This window comes from Mauremys reevesii, linkage group 9 (assembly GCF_016161935.1).
Source record: "Mauremys reevesii isolate NIE-2019 linkage group 9, ASM1616193v1, whole genome shotgun sequence".
Lineage (NCBI taxonomy): Eukaryota > Metazoa > Chordata > Testudines > Geoemydidae > Mauremys > Mauremys reevesii.
In genome coordinates, this window is record NC_052631.1 from 93,029,026 (window position 1) to 93,046,273 (window position 17,248).

Consider the following 17,248-nt stretch of genomic DNA (forward strand, 5'->3'; position numbering starts at 1 on the left):
TTTTGTTACTCAATACGAACAGTTTGTTAGCTCATGAGGTAAAACTGAGTAGCCCCAAGCGTTCTTTTCAAGCTTCAATAGGAAGGACAGGAGCAATGTCACAGTATCTTCAGGGCAAGGTTTTAGAATAGGATTAAAAAGGGGGGGAAGGAGAAACAATCTCAGTGCTCGGAAAACGTGGGAAGGGACTGTGAAATAACCTATAGCAGTGTGACAGACCTCGTTTGATACTCAAAGACTTAAAGTTGTTTTGTCCTTGCATGAGGGAATTTTGTTTCCAGGAACAGTTTTTGGAATGATGAAATAAAACAAAATTAGCTATAATACATTAATTCTAGTTCCTGTAATTATATGCAACAGTATTACGCTATTACAAACATTCATAAAATAATCTATTTAAGTTATGTCATAGTACAGTCCTTTAAACTTGAAAAATTGGTTAATGAGCAAAAGGACTGGACATAAAGCCAGCATATTTTCTACTCAGAAATAGTGAGGGCTTGGCTACACTTGCAGATGTGCAGCGCTGGGAGTTACAGTTGTCTTCATACAGCTGTGTAGGGAAAGCGCTGGTGTGTGGCCACACTCACAGCTACCAGCGCTGCAGTGTGGCCACATTTGCAGCGCTGTTTGGAGTGATGCACTATGGGCAGCTATCCCAGCGTTCAAGTGGCAGCAACTTGCTTTTCAAAAGAGGGGGGTGAGGTGGAGTGTGACAGGAAGCGGGGGAGAGAGAGGGAGGATTTTTGGAGCCGATACTGTATCAGCTCCCTGCCCCCTCATTTACTCTTAACTGCAAATAGCCTGCAGACCAGATAAGCAGCTTCTCCAACGGACTCCCTTTCTCCCCCCCCCCCCGCCCCCGCAGTTTCTCTCCTCAAACAAACACTAGGCTGTAGACATTCATCCCCCTGCCTGCCTCATTCACAGCAAGGTAGTGGGTTATCTCAATTGATTGTTCACAGTCAGTTACAGATTGATCACAGCAAACAGGAGCTGTGTTTGTTTTTTAGATAAGCAGCTCCCGGAGCCCCGAGTTCACAACAAAACAAAGAGAGGCATCATAACAAAACAAGAGAGTAATTTAGTTAAAAGCATTCTGGGATATCTCCTAATACCCTGGAGGCCAATAACAGCGCTGGTGTGTGGCTACACTTTACGAGCAGCGCTGTAGCACCAGCGATGCAATCGTTATACCCCAAGCAGACCAGGTGTACAGCCAGCGCTGCAGCCAGGGAGTTGCAGCGCTGGATGTGCCTTCCAGGTGTGGACAGTTACTAAGTTGCAGCGCTGGAAAGCCTCCACCAGCGCTGCAACTCTCAAGTGTAGCCAAGCCCTGAGACTTCCAGCTTGGGAGGGAGGAGAGGGTTAACACACACAAAAAAGGTAAGTAAATATGCTACTTTCTACTACCAGGTCAGAGTAGTAAACTTACGTATACAGTGGTGGTTTGTTTGTTTTTGTTATGGGTTTTTTGGTGTGTTTTTTTTGGGGGGGGTGAGTGGCAGGTTTTTGTTTGTTTGTATTTTGTTGTTTTTTGAGGATTCAGACTCTTAATTCAAGGATCATTTTAAAATATTGTTATTTGCTGGATAACACCATCTTTTGGATATGGCTAGAGCTTACCTGCTTAGACATTTGCCACACGCAATCAATGAACTGGAGAAAGATAGGTGATCTATCAGCATCAGCATGGTTTTTATCACCATGGCCTATTCTCTGAAATGAAACAAAGCAAGTTGGACATTACTCACAACTGGTTTTGGTATATCTGATGTCTATTTTGGTGTGAGACATGCTTCATAAATGCCAAGAGACGCATGAAAAACACATTTGATCTACAATATTACAATGAGAGGGTTAACACTCTATTGTCCACCCTCCTGACTTTAACGATATAATTTTACATATTAACATTATTTTAGAACACAAAGATTTGAAAGATTCTGAAGTGCAAATAACTTCTGCTGGAATCAAGGGGAGTTTCTTGATTAAGGGTTGCAACATTCAGCATTCAAATTAACCCTCCAAAGCACAGGCATCTTCAGCACCCCTAATCCTGTACATAAAGCACTATGCAAAACATGACTGAGGTGGCAAGAACTCCATCTACTTGCACTAGTTTTTTATCTTCATTTAAGTTTGAGACAATACGACATCTTTTCTCCCTAATACTTACCCAGCTCAATCATTTACGCTAAATTCATGCTACTGTTGCTGTTCCAAGTTCTGAGTTTCTTTTGAACATGCTGTAAATGTATGGAATCAATTTCTACCAACATTTCCTCAGAGATGGAAATCAAGTTTATGCTCCTTTATCCTTCCCCTTCATGTTCTCTCAGAGAGATAAGTAGTAGCTGTTGTATAGTTTTTCATATTTAAGAATCTTCCTTCCCCAAAATGTAGCGGTATTTTTTTTTCTAACTTTCTAAAGATCTAAGCTGAAGCAATGTTGGTCCACTGTCAGATGATCCCTCAAAAAAGACAATTCACTTGTGCTACTGTTTTACTACAACTGATAAACTAAAACATCTACCGCATACCTTTAGCCTTGCTGATAAGAGATTCTACAGAATGTAACTTCATGCACAGGGTAACTTTGGTAACAGAGTTTGTGCTGACAGCAGGATGTGAAAACAGCTAGCAGAAGCCAGCAGTATCCCCAATAAGAGGATGGGTTTACCTGAAAGTCTGCCTTTGTGAGGAAAGTTAGGTCCACTTTGTAGGGACTGATGAAGGTGTGATGTGAAGTGAAGAGTAGGTAGTGGCCCTGCAGATATCAGAGGAAGTGGCCTCCTCTCTCTCTCTGCTTAAGTAGCAGAAAGAAAGACTCTGGCAGAGCATCTTTTCACGGAGAGAGAAGGGGGTTTACCCTGCTGTCAATACAGGATTTCAGCCAGCCACTAACGTTGGCCTTAGAGCAGGGGTCGGCAGCCTTTCAGAAGTGGTGTGCCGAGTCTTCATTTATTCACTCTAATTTAAGGTTTCGCGTGCCAGTCATACATTTTAACGTTTTTAGAAGGTCTCTCTCTATAAATCTAGAATACATAACTAAACTATTGTTGTATGTAAAGTAAATAAGGTTTTTAAAATGTTTAAGAAGCTTCATTTAAAATTAAATAAAAATGCATAGCCCCCCAGACGGTGGCCAGGACCCAGGCAGTGTGAGTGCCACTGAAAATCAGCTTGCGTGCCACCTGCGGCACGCGTGCCATAGGTTGCCTACCCCTGCCTTAGAGGTTGGCAATCCTTGCACTGGACCATGAAAACAGTCTGACTTTTTGAATATCAGTCCTGTGCAACTAAAACCAGATAGCTTGTCCCTTTACAGCCTGAGAGTAGTATGTCTGTTTGAAAGGAGAGGAAGAGTTTAGGTAAAAGTTGGAAAAAACCATGTGGAGGTATATGATCACTCTGGAAAAGTACTCCTGAGGCAAATGAAAAACTATCAATTTGTCTGAAAACAAATGGAAGATATTGGTAGCAAAGATTAATAACTAAGGAGCTTAGCTCTTCAAAACTACAAGCTGGGGAAAGGACAACTAAAAGCCCAATTCTGATTAAATCATGAGGTGTATCACATAAGGGCTTAAAGAGACAATGACACAAACTTGGGAAGATAAGAGACAGGTCTTACTGAGAGAGAATGGATCTGAAGATGAGCCTCATGTGGGAAAAGCCCTTGAAAAGTTTGTAAGTATAGAGGTGGAGCCTTCGGGATTCTCTCTCACCTCAAAAGACTGTAGAAGGAGAGAGCAGGACTTGGTGTTATGACATAGCAGTGCTTAAGTCCTATGTTGAAACCTGTTATGACAAATTCTAGGACATACTGGAAGAAGGTGGAACTCACTCTCTCAGCACATCACCTAGAAAAGGTTGTCCAGATTCTTCCATCTGTGTGTCTCATTATGATCAGTCAGAGAAAAGCCAAGAAAAACTGCTGGAGTGAGAAAGCTGAATTTATGTTCCATGTTTCCAGTATTCTTTGCTCCGTCCTGGAGGCATATGGAAAGCTTTCACTATCCTCCTTACTGATGCCTGCTAAATGGCACCATAACATTAGCTGTTCTGCATTTCCAGCAGGATGCAAAAAGGGGAGACAAAGAAAATAAATTTTACAAAAATGAAATAAATGCTATGGACTAGCTTCAAGTCTAGGCAAGACTGATCATTCTGCTCAAATTTATTTTTTCTTCATCACTTTAGACAGACTGAGTAAAGAGCAGATCAAAACTTGACATGCTGATCAACTGAAAAGTTGAATACATTTATTAGAACCTTCATAGCATGCAAGTTTCAGTACAAGCATCTAAAAATCGTCCTTGTTTTAGAATTTACAATGTACATAAAAAACATTAAAACAGTTCCTTTCAATAATTTTCTTGAATTCTTACCGATGCAAATTTGTGTCCAAAGCTTATCCACTCCTTTTGTACCAGAACTTCAAAACCCACAATTGTTCTGTAGTAGCTGTCTAACATCAACATGGCTAGAGAAGTTAATTGTGCTGTTCGGTCCCAACCATCACTACAGTGTACCAACACTGAGCTCTTCCCTGAGGACACCTTGTCTGCCACTTGAATAGCTCCTGTCAAGACAAGCTGACAACGAGGTACAGATACCAGACAATTCAGAAGGTTAGTGTTATCATTCCAGCAAAAATGATTGATTTTTTTACAGTTTTAATTAAAAGACTTGGGGAAGAACACCTGTGTGTATCTTAAATTAATCAGATTTTTCTGTGAGTTCAGCAAGCAATTTGCAATTTCTACTGTTAAAAAAAAAACAAAGACCCAAACTATACAAGATAGGGTTTACTAAGAAAAAGAGAACCAAACTCATCTCACAGCAACTTCTCAAAAACGGGATAGAAAATAGTGTCTTTACTGAACATAATAAAAGCTTTTTAAAAATAGGATTACCACAAGAAGTACCTGTGTTAAAAATTACACATTCCATTTAGTTCCTTTTGAGTTAAGAACAAACACTGCTAGACTAAAACTTGTATGTTTTGTAAATTGCAGTTTACTTAAACATGCTGTAAAATAGTTTAATTTTCTGTGTTCATGTGCTATTGCAACTAAAGAATCTTTATTTTACATCACTCATTTATTAATTTAATCTGAATCTTACACTGTCTTGTACTTATTCAGTTATTAACTGCCTTCATCATCTCCCCCCAAAAGCAAGGTACACCTCTACCCCAATATAACGTGACCCGATATAACACAAATTCAGATATAACGCAGTAAAATAGTGCTCGGGGGGGGGGGGGTGCGCACTCCGGTGGATCAAAGCAAGTTCAATATAATGCGGTTTCACCTATAACTCGGTAAGACTTTTTTGGCTCCCGAGGACAGCGTTATATCGAGGTAGCAGTGTATGTCAATATTTAAAATGATAAATGTCTCTTACTGTTGATAAATAGGGATATTAGCATGATATATTCTTAAGACTAGTACAATCTAGATAGAGCTATTGGATATTAACACATCTATACCTGAATAATTTTACAGCCTGACTAATCAAAAGGTAACCCACTTTGTGTAGAGTAGATAAATGCTGCCTCTTATTTAAATGAATTCTTTTGGAAAATAGCATCTGTAATAAAGAGAGCAAGTTTGATATTTGTAGAAGTCCTACCCTACCAGCCAACTCTTTATACAGTTTCCAACAAGCAAAACAGTAAGACATTTTCAAGGTCACTCAATTCCAGAAGAGCAATAACTAAGATTCTTCAGTAATCACACAAATTACAAAGCAAATTAATTTAGTTTTTCTTTTACAAAAAAAAAAAAAGTCATGTAAGAGAAGTGAAAATCCTATCCCTATAGAATATTATTTCGTGCTAGAAACTCACCTTGATATGTTCTAACCAGTGAGTTGACTCCAAACTAGATAGCCAGTGAGATTCTTCTACATTAGGATAAACAATGTCCTTCAACTTTTTTAAAGATTCCCTCATGACATGAATATTATGAATATCTAGGAAGAAGAGTTCTGCATTGGGATATGCATCATCGCCTTCATATCCTCCCCCAGTGGCCTAAAAAACAAAATAGATTTGAAATCTACTTTTAGTTGTCATTTAAACTCTGCTGAAATACTTTAATAAAGATGGAGGGGATTAAACTTTCTTTAGGACACCCTGCCACATTACCAAGTCAATTATTTATGAGGAAGTCCACCTATATAGCCCAACTATATTAGGCTAGCCCTATTTTTATATTATATTTAGTAATCAAATATATTTTTAGAAAGCTTTATTTCACCTCAATACAAATTTCACCATGAAGAAAATAGTAGAAAATGCAAATCCAAGGGAGCTTGCTTTGTGCATGGGTATGCCCAATAAATATTTTTTGGTAAAAGGTCTAACGAAGTTCAAATCTGTTCATCAATCTAGTTTTCTTTCTGGAACCCGCATGAGTTGATGCTGTTGCTGTCGCCTTGTCTTAGATAAACATATCAGGCCATGAAGTTAGAGAATGATTTTGGCAACTCTTACAGGGTCCTTTGTAAGAGTTTGATCCAGGTGTCAAATCTGAAGAGCATCACTTTCCTTACATTACATTCAGAAGCATGGGCCTCTCCCAACACAACTTGCAGAGTGGATGTATCTTGTTTCTATCTCTGTTGATTTTCATTCTTGCACCATGCCCTGTCCTCCAGCTCATAATAGTGGATGTTACTTTCCATGATGCTTTGATATTGATCAAAGGATCTTTTAACTTTCAACTATTTATTTCAGCTAATATTTTCCTTAATAGGGCACCAATATACTTGACTGTTGTCATTCCTACCTGAATTTCCCATCTTCCAACTTTGGCAAGATTATCAACTACCTGACTCCTGCATATACAAACGTGATGAAATCCATGGGAAAAGTCAATTTATTACTTTGCTTTTTGATCCTTCTTATGAACTGGATTGATGAAAGTGTTCTGGTTTCTTTGAAAGAAACGGAGGATTGCTGCCTGCAAGTCAACAAACATCATAACATCCGCCTCTATTTCTGATCTGCACTTGCAGTGCAATGAGAATAGCTTTCATTTCAGCCATATGATTTGAGCAGATATACCCCAAACAAATGCTCTTTCTCTTGTACTCTCTATTAGGCCTCTAGATACAAACACTACAATCACCATTATTGAAAAACATGTCTGACAAATCATCAGCGTACAGATGAATCTGTTTTGCCTTGTGACTGATGCTGTTGGATGGTCTATTCTACAATCTTTCTTAGTGTATCCAAGCCTGCATGCTCCTTCAAGCAAGCAGGACCGGCTCTACAGTTTTTGTCGCCCCATGCAGCACACTGAACTGCCGCTGCAGACAGCGGGGGCAGTCCGTGTGCCCTTAGGGCGGCAGGCGCGTTTCCTCAGCGGCGGCAATTCAGCGGCAGCTTCTATGTTTATCTGAAGCCGCCGCGGACAGCTAAATATAGAAGTTGCTGCCGAATTGCCGCCGCCATGGAAACGCACGTGCCGCCCTAAGGGCACAGGGACTGCCCCCCCGCCATCCACGGCGGCAATTCGGCGCGCTGCTTGGGGGCAAAACAACAGGGACTGCCACCCCTTGAAGACTGCCGCCCCAAGCACCAGCTTGGAATGCTGATGCCTGGAGCCGGCCCTGCGAGCAAGGTTCCAAAAGGACAGGTATTTACTAAAGCAAATAGGTTCATGTGGAGGAATTACTGGCTATACAAGCTTCCTCACACATTTCACCCTTCCACCATCATCAAATGCTTCCATTTTTTCCATAGCCTTTATGCATCTTTCAAAACAAGACAATCATTTCAGCCTTGATTTGGTTTTCCAGTTCCTGAACAGTGATGATATTCAGGTTCCCTATTTTCATAAGTGCCAAAATTAGGAAGTGAAACAAAACAGTTATAATAATGTTGGCTAAAAGAGCTAAATTTTGAGGAGGTGGGTCCCAGAATCCATGGACTGGATTAAACTAGCCAGACAAGCAAAAATGGAACAAGCACTATCTCAGATAGGATCCAGGCTGCTTTGAGGACAGATATTTGTCTAACCTGCTCTTAAAAATCCCCAATGATGGAGATTCCACAACCTCCTTAGGCAATTTGTTCTAGCGCTTAACCACCCTGACAGGAAAATTTTCCTAATGTCCAACCTAAACCACCCTTGTTTCAATTTAAGCCCATTGCTTCTTGTCTTATCCTCAGATGTTAAGGAGAACAATTTTTCTCCCTCCTCCTTGTAACAACCTTTTATGCACTCAAAAACTGTTGTGTCCCCCCAGTCTTCTCTTCTCCAGACTAAACAAACCCAATTTTTTTTCAATCTTCCCTCATAGGTCATGTTTTCTAGACTGTTAATCATTTTTGTTGCTCTTCTCTGGACTTTCTCCAATTTGTCCACATCTCTCCTGAAATGTGGCGCCCAGAACCAGACACAATACTCCAGTTAAGGCCTAATCAGCATGGAGTAGAGCAGAAGAATTACTTTTTATCTTGCTTATAACACTCCTGCTATAACACTCCCAGAAACATGTTTGCTTTTTTTTTGGGCGCAATATTTTTACACTGTTGACTCATATTTAGCTTGTGATCCACTATGAGACCCAGGTCCCTTTACGCAGTACTCCTTCGTAGGCAGTCTTTTCCCAGTTTGTATGTGTGCAACTGATTGTTCTTTCCTAAGTGGAATATTTTGCATTTGTCCTTATTGAATTTCACACTATTTACCCCTCAGACCATTTCTATAGTTTGTCCAGATAATTTTCAATTTTAATCTTATCCTCCAAAGCACTTGCAACCTCTCCCAGCTTGGTATTGTCCACAAACTTTGTGTGTACTCTCTGCGCCAGTGGTTCCCAAACGTGTTCCGTCACTTGTGCAGGGAAAGCCCCTGGCGGGCCAGGCCGGTTTGTTTACCTCCAGGCCAATGGGGGCTGCTGGAAGCAGCGGCCAGTATGTCCTTCGGCCCGCGCCACTTCCAGCAGCTCCCATTGGCCTGGAGCAGCGAACCGCGGCCGAACCTGCAGACGTGGCAGGTAAACAAACCGGCCCGGCACACCAGGGGCTTTCCCTGCACAAGCAGTGGAACAATTTTGGGAACCACTGCTCTATCCCATTATCTAAATAATTGATGAAGATATTGAACAGAACCAGACCCAGAACTGATCCCTGCGAGATCCTACTTGATATGCCCAGTGATGAGCTGCCAAAATCTTAACAACCGTTTCCCTATAAAAAGTTCTGATTTAAGGTAGGGGAGCAGGGGAGGGGCCAGAGGCCCCCTGCAGGGCCTGGGCCAATTGCCCCACTTGCCCCCTCCCCTCCCCTCTGGCCAGCCCTGGAGCTTGCAGCAGCCCCCCCCCCCTCCCACACACACACCTTGCTGGGCCATTCAAAAAGCGGCAGCAGGACGACTCCGGAGCTCAGCTGAGCTGCCCAGCTGGTGCTGGCGGCTGGCCACACTACAGCTGGAGGGAAACGGGGGAAGGGCCACCCCAGCTGGGACTCCTGGGAGCAACAGGATGGTCCGGCCCACGGACCAGAGTTCTTTGCCCACCCTCTGGCCCTTTAACAACCAGTTCTCCACGGAGGTCTAATTTTAGCAACCAGTTCTTGAGAAGCTGGGGGAACCTGCTCCAGCTCACCACTGGATATGCCCTTCCAGCTTGACTGTGAACCACTGAAAACTACTCTCTGGGAACGGTTTTCCAACCAGTTGTGCACCCACCTTGTAGTAGCTCCATCTAGGTTGTATTATATTCAGAAGGGCTGTGGAGGTGTGGGGGAGGAGAAGAAAGACTGGGGCGGGGGTTAAATGGGAGTGGGGGTGCAAGGCCACATGGGGTGGGGGGTGTGAGGATGCAGGGAAATGGGGTGAGGGGTTGCAGGGATATATGGAGGAGGGGTGGTTGAGTGGGGTGCAGGGACACATGGGACAAGGGAAAATGTGCCTGACTGAATGGGAAAGGCTATGGGTCAGCCAGAGTCTGCATGGATAAGGCTTCCCAACACCCTAAAAATCTCTCCCCAACCCCCCTGAAACTCCCCAAAAACTGTTCCATATTTCTCCCACCCACACCCCACAACACTGCAGGTTCACTCCCAGGCTCCTTCCCAGCAATTACTTCCCTCTCCCTCAGCGCCTCCATTACCCTGACTCCCACAAGCCTTTGCACTGCTTCTGAGGTATGCTGGAAATATGCTTCTGTATAGTAGTTTAAATTAATTATTACTCAAAGTTATGTATCAATATGCCTAGTAAGTAATCTATTTGTCAAAAAAACACTTCCTGAACGATTTTGTATTGTTACAGACATACTTGTTGATGGAGATTTTGAAATAAATTATCAAAATAATTGAAACTGGCATGATTATATAGTGTTATTTTGACAAATAAAATAAACAGAATTTTGCAGAAACTTTAAAATATTGTGCATGGAATTTTTAATTTTTTGGTGCAGAATTCCCCCAGGAGCAATAAGTAGGACTGATCATTCCTACCTAACAAAAAATGTTTTAAAAGAACAATCAGATGACAAAATATTTAGAACATTTTTCTAAAAGTTGAAAAGTTGTACAGGAAAATCACAATAAAAGAAATGTGTGTGTTTAAGATTCGGCCATAATCCATCTTTGAATTAAGTCCAAAAAAATTTAAATCACTTTTGTAAGAAATGGCATTCCTTCCGCAATGCAAACCACAAGAGGATTACATGGCTGTAACAAAGAGATAATGTTTTGGTCACCCACTAAAATTAAGTGTGCTGCGAAAATGTTATTTGTGGACTAAAATGCCAAAGCCTTAAAACACAACCAATCAGATTAAAATCTAGCTAAACTGTCTGTGATAAAGTACATTCCATACACTTCAGAGAAAAAATTAAAGCCATACTTCTTTTTTAATAAGCTATTCCATATTACCAGCAAGTGGCCTACAAACGTTTGTTTGTTTTTTATGTTTTGAGTTACAGCAGTGCAAAAACATTTTGCAGAGTTCATTTTTTATCCCACTTTTAGAACTCTGAAGCAGCCCAACAAATATATTATACGTATTTGCTACATGCTTCCAAGTTCCTACACTTCTGTGAGGACTGTAGTGTAGTGTGTCATCGTATTTTGATGACAGTTTATTTTAAACTACCAACACTTAAAATTTTTTTTAAAAAGCAACTGTTTTCTTAAAAACCTCTTTACAGTTAGAAAGAACAAACTTATGACACAATTGCTTTTAGTTTCAGAAACAGGATTGTTAAAACATCTACTTACCTTGTTAGCTACTGCATTTACACTGGGTCTTGCATCATAGATAGTCAGTTTTGAGATCTGTCCATTAGCATCCCTGATAATATCAAGATACCTTTCGTCATCTTTATTTCTTTTCCCACTCATACCAACAAGAGGCTGACTGGAGCGCATAACAACAGCTTGGTTCTCTGGATGAATCCATGACAGGACCTAGTCACATGCCATAAAATGTTAGCAAGCAATATACTCTTTGAGAATCACAAGTTAAAGCATCAAAGTTATGTTCTTTACAAACAGTTAATGGGAAGGTTAAAATATTTAGACCTTGCTAAATTGGAAGAAATAAAGAAGTTGTGTATGTTTTGTCTTAAGTTAGGAGTTATCAAGCTACTATTTCTAGTAAAAGATCATTGCACAAAACTACTGGCATGTAAAGAGTTTATTCTCCTCTTGCGTATGTAACTCCTATTTAGGTATCCTGAAATTATATGCACAAATACAAGGCAAAGTGTATTCTGTAACTTCAGAATTTTCATCTCTTTAATCTCATCTTTTGTTAAATTCTCATGGTTGTGTAAATGATTTTGAAAATGCAAACTGAGCCCAAACTAATGCAGAAATGTCTGCCTGAATTAGCAAAGAGGCTGAAACAATAATTCAGAGGTGTGAACGGATCCCATACATTTCAGTTAGAGGCCCCACGATTCTGCAACTGCATAGTCTAGCATTTTTCCATCATGTCACACACTTCAGCATTTTTGCTCCACCTAGGTGCCTGAAATTTTGTTTTCTCTCCCTGCCGCTGCCTCTTGCTTTCCAGATCTCCCAACAATGGGGAGTTAATTTGAGTACAGTTTGTTTTCTCTCCCTTCACTGTTTCACTAAATCAGAGAATGGAAGGGGAAAAAACGAGGCAGCCCAGTCTATGAGAACAAAGTCTGAGGAACCAGGGAGATGAGCCTCTGAAACTGGCTACAATTTATCCATTGTCTCTGGCACACAGAACAAGAGTATTCTGAGTAACTTGACAATACTGCGAGAACCTGGAGGTGGAGCCAGGCCACTTTGGGAGCATCCTTAAAAAAAAATCACTGTTGAAAATAATGCTCAATGAAGATTACATCAATGAGCCATAGTTGTCAATTTTTGTGTGGGGATGTGAATGAACGGTTATTTCACAGTGATAGAATAAGTTCATGCTGCAGAAGAATTTGATTCCATTGTGCAGGCGTATACAGGACCTAGCAAGATTTAGATGAGATTAGCCTGGTTACAAAAAGAACTAACAGCAAATCCATTAGGTAACCTTAATTATGTCACTAGATTTGATCTAGCACTTTTTTTTGTACATGATCATATGAGAGCACCTTTAAACAAACAGTGAAAATAAAAACAAAAAACAAACAGAAATCAGTCAAAATGGTTTATACTGAACTTGAATTTTGTGTGTGTTTATATTTGGCTGCAATTTGTTACTCTGTAGTTTCTATTCTAAAGTTAAAGAAGTTCTTCTAGGACTAACTAAAATTTATTTTAATTGTCTAAGTTAAAAAATATTTCTTCCAAGCTATTAAAAAAAAAAGCTGGCAACTCGGAAAAAGGATACTATGTAGGAGGTCTGGCTCTATGAATGACCTTCAGATTTGTGTTCGACTGCCAGGTGGTTTGCATGCATATGAGAAGGATAACATTTGTTATCAATTCTTAAGTGCATCCAACAATAGTCAGCCCACAAAGTAGTACAGATGGTGGCCTGAGGCTCAGGCTCTGTCAACAAAAGGGAATGTGCAACAGTGGCAGTTATTACTAGGAAAGGGAAATGAGAACAGCAAAATGGGGATGGGAGATATTTTTGTAGGGGAACCAGGAACAGGGCTTGGCAGTCACAGTAGTTTAAAGCAGTAAAATCAATTTAAGTTACTTGGCTGCAACATAAAAAAGCCCCCTCATTTCTCAGGCCACAAGAATAATACATTTGCATGTAAACTTCACACTAATTACTCTATAAGTCACATTCTATCACATACAGTACTTACTGGAATTCTATTTCGGGACCTAAAAGCAGCAACTTTCTTGAGATCATCATCTGTGGCATTATATGGAACTACCAAAAGTGATGGATATGTATCACATAGTCCATAATGTTCATTGATAAAGGTTACTCTCCACTGTTCATTGGGCAGTCCCTTAAAAACGAAGCAGAAATAAGGTAAGTTTTACTTGGTATTTTATAACTTTGCAAATTCTTCTTTATACTTATTCTTTAACATGCTATTATGGCCACATGGTGGCAACAACCTACCAATTTACCATGGGTAACTATAGTAATGATGATACGGAACAAATGGTAGCTTAGAAGATTACAGGACCACACAAGACAGGACATTGCTGATGGGTTCACAGTCTTTAACAACTACAGTAGTTAAAACATGCTTGCCTGTATATGCAGTCCTTTTCACAAATTGTATTTTAACTAGACCTTCATGTAAAAAACACTGAAATTATGAGAAAAAATAGTTCAACAAAAAGTGAAAAAAACCTCCCCCCAATTTAGGGGTAGAGGAGAGAAAGAAAAGCTTTTTCCTCCCACAGAGAAAACTTTCTTTCCAGCCTGCCTATGAAAAAAAGGTTATAAAAAAGGCACAACCCTGAGGAGAGAATTAGAGGAAAGCCCTTCCTCTCAAATTTTCTCCTTCTCATACCCTAACAAAGCTTGAGTTTTATATCTGTTTGAAGTTTGTTGAGGTTGAAAGCAGACTCCTGATTAGATTAGGAAACATAATTGCCTTTTAGCTAAACAGACTACTGATATAACAGGATGTTACTCAGGAGACTATTCCCCCAACAGCCCATCAGGGAATTCAGAGGGGCTAACAAGCTCCCCATACACTCACACACACACTGAGTGGGGTTTGTGTGGGTGTTTGAATTTTTACCTTTTCTTTAGGCCTGGGCCTCTAAACCTCGGACCAAACAGATGCTGCGTGAACCTGGATACTCCTTAGCCCATCAGAAAATTACAAGGAAAAAATCCAAGAGAGTTGTTATGGCTTGTTGTGTAAACATGAATTTAAAACTTTTTAATGTACTTAGTATTTATGCGATATGTCATCATGAAAATAGTTTTGGTGCTATTCTCAGATGTATTCACCTAATTAATAAACATGCCTTTTAAAATTAAGTATACCATACCCCTTTCCTTTGTTGCCGTTACTTTTTTTCATATCAATTCAAAGTGTGAACTGATGTTCATATAAATAACCACTGTAAAAGAATGTGCAGTTTCCATAATAAGCAATTTTCTAAACTTTTGGAAGTACCAGACTGGATGGAATTTGAATACTTAGTATCCTAACTGCCTCTGTTACATTCTCACTCTCAACTTTTGAAGCAGGGCTCAAAATATCCAAAATTAGCAAGACAGACTTCCAGAGTGAAAACTTCTAGATTATATACTGACCAGCGCATGCAGAAAATTTCAGCTAAAAAAACCCCAACAGCTTTTAGTGCTGATTTATAAACTTCTGAAATGCAGGGTTTACAAGGTAAAAATCAAACTCTGTGTTGTCCTACAATTCATTTTACATGCAATATAGACAATTGAGAACTGTTGTAACTCTTCAATAAGTCTATTAAATAATAATAATAATAGCGTGCTATAATGGTATTTATCAAGAGTCTAAAAAGAAATACAGAGACACTTTACTAAGTTTTTTTTTTAAAACAGTCTTGGAGGTTCCACCATATTTTGTTTTTAATCTTACTTTTTTTTTTTTTTTTTTGTCAGATCAGTCAACCTCTCTCTACTTCACTTCTTTACTTTATTCTCCCCCGGCCCACACACCAAAAATGGTGACAAATGACCTTGCTACTTTTTGAAATTCACATACAAAAAAACAGGTCTCTGTACATTTTCAGATAATGTTATTAACTCACTTGTCTCCTATATTCAGGCATCGGATTATAAACCATCCAACCATTTTCAGCAAACTTTTCTTCATTTACAAATGCAAAAAAAGGCTGTAAGAGGTAAGACAAAGGAATTAATCATAGAATTCCAGCTGAAAGTAGCAACACAAGAAAGACCCTCTCTCATCATGTCCCAAATGACTAGATCAATTTTCTGGTGTTGCTACCTCCATTGTATGTTCTAGTAAAAGTTGAAATGCGACAGATGAATGTAAAACAGAACTTTCTGCATTGTACTCTAGGTATTCACAAAAATCTCAAATGAAACAATGTCAATTTGACAAATAGAGTTTTAAAATAAATTTTTAAACAAAAAGTTTGAAAAAAAGTAATACAAAACCTGAAAATTAGGAGAGTGAAAACGGTAAGAGGTTTGGTTTTTTTTTATACTTTAATCCAAGCAGATGACTCCTTGAGCTATTTTAAAATTTTGTACATTCCAGGTAGTTTCATATTCCACCCAAAGTCAACAACTTCTTTTCTAGTAATTGTCAATGCTATTATTACTCAAGACATTAGATACAAACATGAAGGCGGGACAACAGATTGGGTTGTTGCTGATGTTTATAAGGTCATATAGCGACCTCAGGACAAAGGAAGCAGTTTACCTTTCAGTAGCTTTAATACTGAGTTGGAAAAGACTCCCTAATTTTTATAAAAGCTGGCTTTCTATAGGTTATGCAGCTCAATAATTCAACAGAGCTAGGTTCACCAGTTTTGAGAAACATTCATACTTGTTTAGAATTTTCACTGGAAAATTAAAACATTCCCCAGTTCAATCACTGAAAAATAAAATAAGAATGAGCTGTCTCTGGTACTCTATGCCAGCAATTAAATATTCCTAACGCTGATAAATTTCCTGTTAAAATAAAATCAAGAAGCTGGTGACCCAATCTAGAAGTAGCCATATTGTATGTTTCACCATCAAAACAACAACAACAAAAAATTTTTTTTCAGATGTAGAATGACATAGGGAAACCCTACCAGTAACTTCATGGTACCCTTTAACTCCTGTTTACTTCCTTGTTTTGACTACCTCCAAGTTGGTAACATGCTACATAATTCCTTGCTTTTAACAATCGTTGCAATGGAGGTATGGACTCAAAGCACCTCCATCAATGTGAAAAGCAATGAATCTGTGGTACATCAACTACTGTTAGGCCAGCTGGAGCAAGAAACTAAGAAATGGTTTATGGATTAAGGACAGGCAGTGAGAGAAGTGTCAGGATGTCGCCTTGAGCTAGCTGTAAGGGGAGAAGAGGGCCAGAACAATAAGACAAGAAATCACCTTGCTACTCATATGAAAACATCTAGAAAAGATAAACTTGATGCTGGATCATCAAGCCTCTCAGAGCTGTGCAGTTCACACTTACAAGTCTAGAGCTGGATCAAGATCTGAAATTAGATTACTGCATCTCAGGAGGTTAAGGAATTCTTCACAAATGTGCCATAGGTACAAGTGTGCAAGGGCTTCTTCAATAGGCGAGTCCTTCCCTTGACCAAGCTGAGCTGCAGTGAAGCTAGGCCTTCTGTCGCTTGAGGCAACCCGATACTTTTGGTTAACTCAGGCCTCACGTGTTGCACATGTTTAAATCAAACAGTCACTTATGAGTAAAACATTTAAAATGGAATCCTGCAACAGGAAGAGTGGTTTTCATTTCCCTAAACACACATTCTACCTCAGACTGACAAACCTTAAAAATTAGTTATTACACATACATTGTAACTGCCTGTACTATTTAAGGAAATACTGCATCTAACCCATTAGAACTGGGAACTATAACAGCTTATGCGCAACAAAATTACTATTAGATTGGTATTCAGTTCCAAATTAATTCTCAGACAACTTGGTAAAGAAACAGTTACGCTTTCCCTCTTTATACATGGCAGCCTTCAATATGAGTAAGCTTTAAATCAATTTTCACTGAAGTTGATTGTACTAATTAGGGGGCACGTCTCAAGAAAAAAAGTTCTACTAGAAACAGAAGTGAATATTCAAAGGTAGGCAGAAGAACTGTAAAAATAATTGAACAACAAAAACAGAAG

At 39.5% G+C, this 17,248-nt stretch overlaps 1 protein-coding gene across 7 annotated transcripts in view; it reads right to left on the minus strand.

Moving 5' to 3' along the window:
• MTM1 (myotubularin 1) overlaps positions 1 to 17,248 on the minus strand; it is a 56,494-nt gene that overhangs the window by 6,051 nt on the left and 33,195 nt on the right. For 4 of the 7 annotated variants that reach the window (XM_039489438.1, XM_039489434.1, XM_039489432.1 and 1 more), the window contains exons 7-13: positions 15,170 to 15,253; positions 13,270 to 13,419; positions 11,255 to 11,443; positions 5,861 to 6,046; positions 5,542 to 5,601; positions 4,395 to 4,601; positions 1,627 to 1,719 (exon numbers count right to left, since the gene is read on the minus strand). In XM_039489438.1, coding sequence (XP_039345372.1) covers positions 1,627 to 1,719; positions 4,395 to 4,601; positions 5,542 to 5,601; positions 5,861 to 6,046; positions 11,255 to 11,443; positions 13,270 to 13,419; positions 15,170 to 15,253 — 969 coding nt within the window. The remainder of the gene's footprint in view (positions 1 to 1,626; positions 1,720 to 4,394; positions 4,602 to 5,541; positions 5,602 to 5,860; positions 6,047 to 11,254; positions 11,444 to 13,269; positions 13,420 to 15,169; positions 15,254 to 17,248) is intronic. The other 3 variants (XM_039489436.1, XM_039489435.1, XM_039489437.1) reach the window with 2 other exon arrangements.